A 10,938-nucleotide genomic window follows, 5' to 3' on the forward strand; every position below is an offset into this window, starting at 1 on the left:
TAAATCCAACAACCTGCCTTCTAGATTCAATCCCCACATCTCTTTTAGAGACATTTTAGGGATTTTTGGAGGAACAGATTTTAAATTTAGTCAATCGCTCTCTTCGGACGGGCGTCTTCCCTGCCGCGTTTAAAACGCCGGTGGTGAAGCCCCTTCTGAAGAAGAGTAATTCGGACTCCAGTATTTTTAATAATTACAGACCTGTATCCAACCTACCGTTTTTAAAGGGAAAGTCAACGCAAACATTTTTTTTTCAAGAATATATTCTATGCAGGCGTGGTGGTCGACTGGTTAGCATGTCCGCCTCACAGTTCAGAGGTTGTGGGTTCGATCCCAGCTCCGGCCTCCCTGTGTGGAGTTTGCATGTTCTCCCCGTGCCTGCGTGGGTTTTCTACGGGTACTCTGGTTTCCTCTCACATTCCAAAAACATGCTTGGTAAGTTGATTGGGCACTCTAAATTGCCCTTAGGTGTGATTGTGAGTGCGGATGTTTGTCTCTGTGTGCCCTGCAATTGGCTGGCAACCAATTCGGGGTGTCCCCCGCCTACTGCCCGAAGACAGCTGGGATAGGCTCCAGCACGCCCTGCGACCCTTGTGAGGATAAGCGGTGTAGATAATGGATGGATGGATGTTCTATGCAACCCCACCAGTTGAAACAGTGCATTCTGATAAATATTTCATCCATCCATTATCAAGTATGGATAGTTGTTCCTCCAAAACCCATGAAATTAAATGTGGGGTACCCCAAGGTCCATTTTTAGGTCCAATACTTTTTCATCTTTATATGCTTCCCCTTGGGGACGTTATCAGGAGACACGGTATCCGCTTCCACAGCTACGCTGATGACACACGGCTAGACATTGCCATGTCTCCTGATGACACAGTACCTATTGATACCCTTTTAAATTGTATTTTAGATATTAAATCATGGATGGCAGAGAATTTCCTACAGCTCAATCAGGACAAAACAGAGGTTAAAAACGCCTGGGTTCATTGAAAGGTGAGCCAAAAAGAAAGAGTAAAGGGGTTTATTCTGCCCCATTTGTCTTATAAAACATTGAACACATACTGTACAATAGAAGCTAACACACAAACGCTCAAAGGGGCTCTAGGTTGACGTGTGTATACTTAGATAAACGTACAGTTTGCTCTGTTCTAATGAGCTTTTTTGTGTGCATTTGTCTTCAGCATTCATGAATAGAGTGTGTGTATAAAGGGGTCTTGTAAAAGAGAGTGCGCCAGTAATAGCCTCGACACGTGCCAGAGAAGGCCTGCAACACTGCTTGGGGCATTCTTATCCAATAATGAAATGAACGAGGCATTATTTTAGGGCCAAGAGCTTTATGGACTTTGTTGCTAGTTATCTGACCTTTCACAATTTTTTTTTGTCTAAAATGTGTCAAACTTATCTTTGTCACGGGCCACATCATAGTTACGGTTTCCTTCGGAGGGTTATGACTGTGAACTCAAATAAATGTAATATCGCCCCATATTACATATCGCTGGCGTCAGGCGGAATCTTCGCACCTCCAGAATCATCACTTTATGAGACCTCCAATACGCCATGTTTGCTCAATCATTAGCATTGCATCTGCAAACAGAGCAAGCCATTTTCAACAGTTCACAATCGTCAATAATTTGTAAATACTGTATAACACTCAAACGTCTGGACTAACCAATGATAAAGATTTGTGAAAAAAATGACATTTTCCAAATTGCGACATATGAGTTTTCGGGCCGGCGCCAGCGGTATACACGACAAATTGATTAATAACTACTTTTGATATCAGAGGCCAGTAAAAACTGGCAGTCCAAATATTATTACATTTATTTTTAAAGTGGGATTAGGAACAAAAAATGCTTGCAATAGCTCAACGTTTGTAAAAGTGAAGACAATTTGCAATTTATTTTAGCAAGAAGCATGAAGTGTATGCACACAATTTGCTTTTGCGGGCCACATAAAATGATGTGGTGGGCCAGATCTTGCCCCGGGCATTGAGTTTGACATCTGTGAGTTAGGAGCTTGCTGCATTGTTCTTTTCCTGTCAGCCAGCATTGGACTTCTCTCTTTTATCCCCATCATTTCACTGTTCCCTTCATTTCCATTGTCTATGTAGGTCATGTTTGTGAGGAACTCCAAATGTCTCCTACCGAACTGCTTAGGGTGATCTTTTTTGATATCTGAATAACTTTCTTATTTGTCCAGTGAATTATATATTTTCAAAAATATTGGGATATTGGCCATGATAATTATATGTCCTGGAACAAAAAAGAAAATACAGTCCACATTTTGCAAATTCCATTCTCCCATAAGGTTCTAAAAGATTTTGAGAAGGAAATTCAAAGGTCACAATTGTTAAATAACAAGAGGGTTTAAGCTCACCCATTGTAGTGCATCCAAAATATGTTTGGTGCCACTGAAGTCATGTCTCTTGCGGTCTCCCACATTAAACTCATGCATACTTTATGGACCTCAAAAAATTAACAAACATATAAATAAACAATAATAATAGCATAGACTTGTATATGTAGCAACTGTCATGGGATTCAGCGACACCAACCATAAATACAGTATGTGTGCATGCATGCTGAATAAGTGTTTGAAGGACTTTTTGGAAAACATCCAGGGAAGCAGTAGTACAGATCTTTGAAAGGAGAGAGTCCCACAGCTGAGGGGTTTTCAGCACTGAAGACTCTGTCACCAAATGGGATTGTTTCTTCATCATGGTGTCCCTTATATTTCAAAAATTGGTTAAGATGTTAATAATCAAGTGTGTCGACCTCACGTTTGTGATGTACTTTCTATGCAAGTATATATATTACCCAGTACATTTCATCATACTTTCTTTGCAAGTGAGAGAAGACAATGAGCACATATGCAGCACTAGAAAACTCTAGCGCTTGTCTTTTGCTTCCCACGGAGATATAAACAGATGACATCACAGGGTGGTCCGCTCTGCACTGAGCCACGCTGAGTGGGTCTCCGCTGATCTGCCAAACAGATGGAAGTAGCAACATAATAACTGCTGGAATGAACACTGTGAGCGGAGCAATTTCATAGAAATCTGTCATTTATAGTTGAGACAAATAAAAAGAGACTTGTCTTTATGGGTACCTACATAAAAAGCAGTTAGGTTGATTGGCAAACAGCACTAGACCAGATATTTAGATATGTTAGTCTTTTCATTTAAAATAAGTGGATGACAAAAAACACTTTCAAATAGGACTTGGAAGCTAAATGTTTCACGTTCATTGTTAATTAGGTCAACAAGTCCTCTCATGTGTACACAACACAGGAGTTGGAACAATTGGTGACACTCAACTGTCCAACACTTACATACATACAATATGGGGAGCATTCATAGAAAGGAAAGTTGTTTTTGTTATTTTTAACTGTATTCCTTGCTTGCACTAAATTATTTTGCATCCCTCCCTCTCAGTCGAAAGGTTCTGGGTCCTAATCTCAGCTCAGGCCTTCCTATGGTTATCTGCCTGTGCATTTACTCCGGCACCCTTCCACATTTTCAAAAATATGCTTCTTAGGTTAACTGAAAACTTCAAATTGTCCATAGGATAAAATGTGACTGAATGGTTGTTTGTGTGTCTAACGCTGGGCTTACACCAAACCGTCTCCTACTAAAAACTGAAAGTCAGAAGGAAGTTTTAGAGTTTTACCGGAGTCACGGCGCACTCCCGTAATTTCGATTGTTTATTGTAAGGTGGTATTGTCAGCTGTTTTACATCAGTCTTTCCTAGTCTTGGCCTCACGACAAGATCAAACATGTTTGATATTATTGATATTATCACAAGTCTTTCAGTCTTTGCAGTCTTTACACACCTAGATGACTTTGGGTGAGAGAACGCATTTTGTGCACAGAGGTGAATTTAATTGAATATAATCTTCAAAATAATTAGATGATATGATGATGCCTGTGAGTTCTGTTACAACAGCTCCTCAAATGTTCTCCTTAATTTGGATTTCCACCCTTATAGTCATTGAATGTTCATTGAGCGTCATGCTAACCCATTTTGGACTGTTTTCAGCACTTTTGGTATTGGCATTCTTTGGAGAAGAGTACCAGCATTTTTGTGTGCGCTTCTCCAAGTTGTCTGTATGCAATAGCTCGGTTACCTTCGCCCTTATTTTGCACTTTTCACCTTTTTTTGCGTTGTACTGAGCCAATTGTGCGATTGGCAAAGGTAATTTTTTGAGTGGATTTGTCTACAATGCTACAACAACATGGAGCTTCAACCCAATGTGGAGCCTTGCAGACAAAGAAGGCATCCAGGAGGGGAGGTGGAGAGGGATGAGTGCCGGTGCTGAAGTGAAGTAAAGTGAAACAGAGAGAAGACTATGTGGGACTGGAGAATTGACCAAATTCTTCCATGTTAGTCGCAAACGAACAAACTATTGGCTGCAGTTGTTTGTTTACATTTAAACTCACCTCAGAGCAAAAGTCACTCTGTGATCACGAGATTACAATATCGGTATCCCGACCATGGGCATCGATGACCCCAGTGCCGTCACACTAGTGGCCGCAGTCTTCATTTGTGCTCCTCTCATGTACTAATAACTTCACTCAATGTGCAACAAGAGGGAGTAAAACTCTGCAACTCCTGTATGTCAAAGACCAATGTTGAGATAGCGCTTGTATATTTCAAACTGATTTTTTTGTTAAAAATATGAATGTATTATTATATCTAAATTATTGTGGTCTATTTGTTTTATGGTCATCACTTCTTTGTTGTGGTTAAAGTTCGATAGAAATAAAGTTGAGATGAGCTCCCAATGCTTTAATACAATGCTTGTATTAAATAACAGTTTAGCATAATGACATGTATGCACCCCATTAAACATATTTTGCACAAAACCTGTGAAATGTACTACCACAATCATTAATTACTTTCCATTTCCACCCCCCAACCCAGATGAGTGGTCAACGAGTCTTCACCTATCTGCGGATATTGGGGACCACAATGTTTGGTGTTTCACTCCTGTTGGGCATCTCCACAGCATACATCATGGGCTACCAGTTCTTCACCACAGCCCACAATCATCTGTCCTTTGGACTGTATGGAGCCATCTTGGTTATCCATCTCCTTATCCAGAGCATCTTTGCACTCTTAGAACACCGAAATATGAAGCGATCCTTAGAGACGCCAATTAAACTGAATAAATCTTTAGCGCTATGCATTGCAGCCTATCAAGAGGATCCCAACTACCTGAGGAAATGCCTGGTGTCAGTAAAAAGACTGACGTACCCTGGAATCAAAGTCATCTTGGTGGTCGACGGGAACTCAGATGATGACTCGTATATGATGGAAATTTTCAAAGAAATCATGGGATGGGACAATGTCGCCACATATGTGTGGAGGAGTAATTTTCACAGCAGGGGGCCAGAGGAGACAGATGAGAGCTATGCTGAGAGCATTCAGCAAGTCTCTCGACTGGTCCTAAACAACAAGTGTCTGTGTATCATGCAGAAGTGGGGAGGCAAGAGAGAAGTCATGTACACAGCCTTTAAAGCACTTGGAAGGAGCGTTGACTATGTCCAGGTGAGAACGTAAAATTATGCTCAAATGGCAAGAAAAATGTACCGTAAATGGTGTAAAACATATGACTGTATTACAAGTATAATACTCCTCTTTTCATCATTGTCCATCTGAAATGAATCAAAGACATGTATCCGCTTATTTTTAGCCACCTCAACTAGAGGCCATTTTGTCACTTCTGTCGACAGAGAATGACATCACGGTTGCTCGGGGCTCAGGCAACGACCAATCATGGTTCAGCTTCAGAAAACAGGCAAGCCGTGAGTGGTTGTTACCTGAGCCCCGACAAAATGGCCGCCCTCTGAGATGGCTAAAAACACATGGATTTTTGTTGTTTAATACAATACAATACAATACAACTTTATTTATATAGCTATGGCTCCATCCATCTATCCCATGGAGACCAGACGGTCTTTACGGACCGCAAGTCAAGCTCCACCCGACGGTCTCAGGCAGCTGTCAGGAGGATCATTTAGTTAACTGGAGTTAACTGCTCCAAGTGTTTGGTGATTTAAAAAGAATCATACGTATATTAAAATCAATCGTAAAACTCACAGGTAGTCGTCAGTAACAATCATCAAGGACTGCTTGGAGGCAAGAACATTTTCATGTATTGTAACCTTTTTTTTTTTTTTCCGTCCAACACAGCTGAAATGAAGGCTTTGATAAATCCATGCCCAAATTGTGCAAAGTATGGCTGAATGACTGATTTCCTGGGAGTCGAATAAAGGTCAAGAGTCCAAAACGACACCTAAGTTACATGCTTCCTTGCAAAAGCTTTATATAAACTCAGTAATGCATTGTAATACAAAAAAAATATATAAATGAAAAGTAAAATACGGCGATGACCCAGTTTAGAACCTTTTTGAGTAACGAGTCATGGCTTGGTAGATTTTTGGATGAGCAAACTTCACATAGGCCACCGCCAGAGTGAAGAGGAAAAAAAGGAGAGTAATAGTCTTTGATACACTTTCAGCAGTTTGTTGAGCGGTAAAACCAGTAAACACTGAAACAGTCGTCATAGAGCACCATCTTTGTATAGCAAATAGTCTCTGCACAACCGTACTTAATAAATTGCAGCTTGAATAAATGACGAGCATTTGTGAAATCCCAGCATTCATGTGGATGTGGTTTTCGGCCTCTCATCATTTTTCACTCCACCACACTGACCCGCAAAACAAATATACAATGAAAACACTCACTTGGAGCCACAGTAAGCCAGAGCTCACCTCTCGGCGGGAACACAAAGATTAACCTGGCATTGTTCCGGACGTCACTCAAATGTCCTTAAAGCGGAAGTCAACCCAAACATATTTTTTCCAAGAATGTGTTCCTTGCAGGCTCACTAGTTGAGACACGGCATTCTGATTAATTTTGCGTTTGTGGAATATAAATTAATCAGGAAAATGCACTCATTTTTAGCCATCTCTGGGGGCAGCCATTTTGTCTTCTGTCGACTGAAAAATTACTCAACTGCTCACAACAACCAATCACGGCTGACCTGTTTTCTGAATCTGAGCCGTGATTAGTCGTTGTGAGCAGTTGTGATGTCATTTTCGACAGAAGACAAACTGGCTGCCGCAAGAGATGGCTAAAAACGAGTGGATTAACACTTATTCCACAAACGCAATATTTATCAGAATGCCTTGTTTCAACTAATGGGCTTCTGTAGAACACATTCCGAAAAGAAAATGTTTGCGTTGACCTCGTCTTTAAATTCACACATTACACATTACAGCTTTGTTGTCTTAATGTACAGTAACTGCACTTGGTAAAACCTGTGTATTCCTTTGCATTGACTTTTATTATGTTTTTATAGAATACAGTGCAATTCTCTTTATTTACAACATAACAAAACTGGGTTTCATTGGACATATCAAAGGCATCTTAATTAATTTAAATGGGGAATAGTGATTGGTCATAAAATAAAATTGAGCTATGAGCTTGGTCACAGAACAAATTAGTTAATCAGTTGCCATTGTGATCGTAAAGGTTGAGGTTGGCTATAAGCTACATTTACTCCCGGGTGAATGGTTTACTTTCTGTCTTAGCAGGACTTGTCAGAGTTTCAGTATAATGCAGGTTTATCATGTCCTTGTTCGATTCACTGTCTGACTTTTGTGCCACCACAGGACCAAAGATAACGGGGAAAGAAAAACAATGTACAAAAGCTGTTCATCATAGATCTAGCACAGACTCATTTTTGTCGCGGGCCGCATCGTAGTTGTGATTTCACTCAGAGGGCCGTTAGGACTATTAACTCGTGTAAATGTATGATCGCCTTTTACACAACTAATTGAAGGATCACTAGTTTTGAAATCAGAAGCCAGTAAACAGTTTGTTCAACTTTTTTTCAATGTATTTTAAAGGAAGGATTGGTAACAAATGCTGGAAATGTTGAATATGTTGTGTTAACAGTGAAGACAATTTAAAAAAAACATCTCAAGTCAACACACATGATTTGTCTTCGCGGGCCACATAAAATGATGCCGGATCTGGCCCCCAGGCCTTGAGTTTGTCACATGTGATTTAGCAGGTCAAACCTTATGCCTCTACCATCATGTTATTTGTTTGGTTTTTAATTCAGGTGTGTGACTCTGACACCATGCTGGATCCAGCATCATCGGTGGAGATGGTCAAGGTTCTTGAAGAAGACCCCATGGTGGGTGGTGTTGGAGGTGATGTGCAGGTAAGGTAACCTTTTAAACATGATTCCTTTCTACCAGTTATAATTTGATGATATCCTAATACCTACTGTTTTCTGTGTTTGCTCATACATCTCTGCCTAGATTCTAAACAAGTATGAGTCGTGGATCTCCTTCCTGAGTAGCGTCCGATATTGGATGGCCTTCAACATTGAGCGGGCTTGCCAGTCTTACTTTGGCTGCGTGCAGTGCATCAGTGGACCGTTAGGAATGTACCGAAACTCACTGCTGCACGAGTTCCTTGAAGACTGGTACAATCAGACCTTCATGGGATCCCACTGCAGTTTTGGAGATGACCGCCATCTTACAAACAGAGTTCTGAGCCTTGGGTATGCAACCAAGTACACTGCACGATCCAAGTGCCTAACAGAGACACCAATTACATACTTGCGGTGGCTCAATCAGCAGACGAGATGGAGTAAGTCATATTTCCGAGAATGGCTCTACAACTCCATGTGGTTCCACAAACATCATCTTTGGATGACCTATGAGGCTGTGATTACTGGGTTCTTCCCATTTTTCCTCATTGCCACTGCAATCCAACTCTTCTACCAAGGAAGACTTTGGAATATTTTGTTGTTTCTCCTTATTGTCCAGGCAGTGGCACTGATCAAGTCGACATTCGCCAGCTGCCTCAGAGGCAACATTGTCATGGTGTTTATGTCCTTTTATTCTGTACTGTACATGTCAAGCCTGTTGCCAGCCAAAATGTTTGCAATCGCAACAATCAACAAATCTGGATGGGGGACCTCTGGGAGGAAAACAATAGTGGTGAACTTCATTGGTCTCATTCCAATATCAGTTTGGTTCACCATCCTGTTCATTGGATTCATCTACACGACAATCCTGCAGGCAAAAAAACCCTTTCCTGAATCAGAAATGCTCATTCTGATCATTGGGGCGGTCGTCTATGCCAGTTATTGGGTGATACTGTTGACTTTGTATGCAGTACTCATAAACAAGTGTGGTAAAAGGAAGAAGGAAACACACTATGACATGGTGCTGGACGTTTGACTTTGCCTACAACACTCAGTATGTACCACTGAAATGCCTTAATGATGCTCTTACACTGAAAAAAAATGGTGTGTTGAATTTACTAAATTTTATTTTGTCCAGTATTGCACACAATAAAATAATCGGAATCCATTTTTTTTTTTTTACGTAGATGTATAGTCTACTTTTTAAAAAAGTATCTGGGTCCAGATGATTACATTTTGTGCAACCACTTGGCGAAATAAATTGAGTAAATACAACACACATTTTTTTTTCAGTGTAGAGACATTCTGAGAAGATCAGCATCTCTGAAATTTTATGTTGAGTTAAACTGCAATGAGCAAAACCAAAATGTTCAAATTTGAGTGACAAGAATACAAAAAAAAAAATCAGGAGCACCATAGCATTCATAATCAAGGGACAATACTATCAGTGCGCTTGCCTATATTTATTTAAAATGATTTTATTCATCTGAAGAACAACTTGTAAGGGCTTACTATCAGTACACATGATGAGGCAGTATGGCAAGAGGAAGCATTTTCAGTTGGCAGGAAGTGTGTATGGCTTTGTATGGATAGCTACTCTTACACTTGTCATCTTCACTGGGCTTCATTAAGTGTAGCATAGCTCACCCAATGACACTTTGGATATTGCTTATAAAGGTTTTTCTTAGCCATTAGGAACTCCAGGGCATAACTGTGCAAATCGTTGTTTACCTTCACTGAAAAAGAGAAATCGCAAAGTACCAATTAGCATCTGCCAGGTTGCTTTCTAAAGTGTCTACCTGCTTCCACAATTAACATTGAACTTAGGTTTGGCAATGTGAACAGCACATGTTGCTATCAATTGGGCGCTTAACTATACAGTACTTAATTTGCAGAGGTGGGCAATTTACTACATTTTGCCGGTCCGTCATTTATCAGCGGCTTGGGCACCCGTCGGTCATCCGTCAGTCTATCATTTTTTCAAGCCGAACCGAACTGTAATCATGAGTCTGCCAGTATGTCATGTTATTTTAACCGCGCTTCCGTCATCGGTCATATTATTTTAACTGCACGTTCGTCATCACTTCCGTCAACAAATTTCACCGGTCCACCAGTCTGTCTATCATCAATGTGTCAGTCGCCCCCTCACCCACCAAAAAAAAACCCGACATCAGAGTCCCAACAGATGAAAAATCCTGTCTTTCAATGAGAGTCTCCGTCGTCTTCTTCTTCTGACATTTAGTGGTAGATTGCTAGCAACGTTCAATTGCATACCGCCACCTACTGTATTGGAGTGTGTCGCACATAATCTATACATAATCTTTGTGTCCCTCAAATATTTAAAAAGTGCTCCCTCTTTCTCCGTCCCAATCACACCACCAATCACCCAATCACGCCGCACCAATCCGGTCGCTCTCTCTCCAATGTGAGCTTCCCACAGTGCATAATAACATGTTCCACATTTTCAGTAATACCACACCTCTCACACAAATTAGAATACTTTTACCTAAGTACATGCATTACATCATTCAGTCCCGTACAACTTCCTCTTTTCTTCCTCTCCTTAATTATTTTCATCATTACTGATGTTTGATGAAAATCATATTTCCTACCTTTCTCCTTTCTTATCACCTTCCTCTCTTTTTGGATATATATATATATATATATATATATATATATATATATATATATATATATATAACC

General features: G+C 40.4%; 1 protein-coding gene across 1 annotated transcript; it reads left to right on the forward strand.

Moving 5' to 3' along the window:
* Positions 1-4,928: 4,928 nt before the first annotated feature.
* has2 (hyaluronan synthase 2) lies at positions 4,929-9,271 on the forward strand. Its single transcript, XM_086038349.1, has 3 exons — positions 4,929-5,555; positions 8,140-8,241; positions 8,342-9,271. The coding sequence occupies exons 1-3, from the start codon at positions 4,929-4,931 to the stop codon at positions 9,269-9,271; spliced, it is 1,659 nt and encodes a 552-aa protein (XP_085894475.1).
* The last annotated feature ends 1,667 nt before the right edge of the window (positions 9,272-10,938 follow it).

Source organism: Filicampus tigris, chromosome 8 (genome assembly GCF_054856515.1).
Source record: "Filicampus tigris isolate MCC_2025a chromosome 8, RoL_Ftig_1.0, whole genome shotgun sequence".
In the NCBI taxonomy this organism is placed as follows: domain Eukaryota; kingdom Metazoa; phylum Chordata; class Actinopteri; order Syngnathiformes; family Syngnathidae; genus Filicampus; species Filicampus tigris.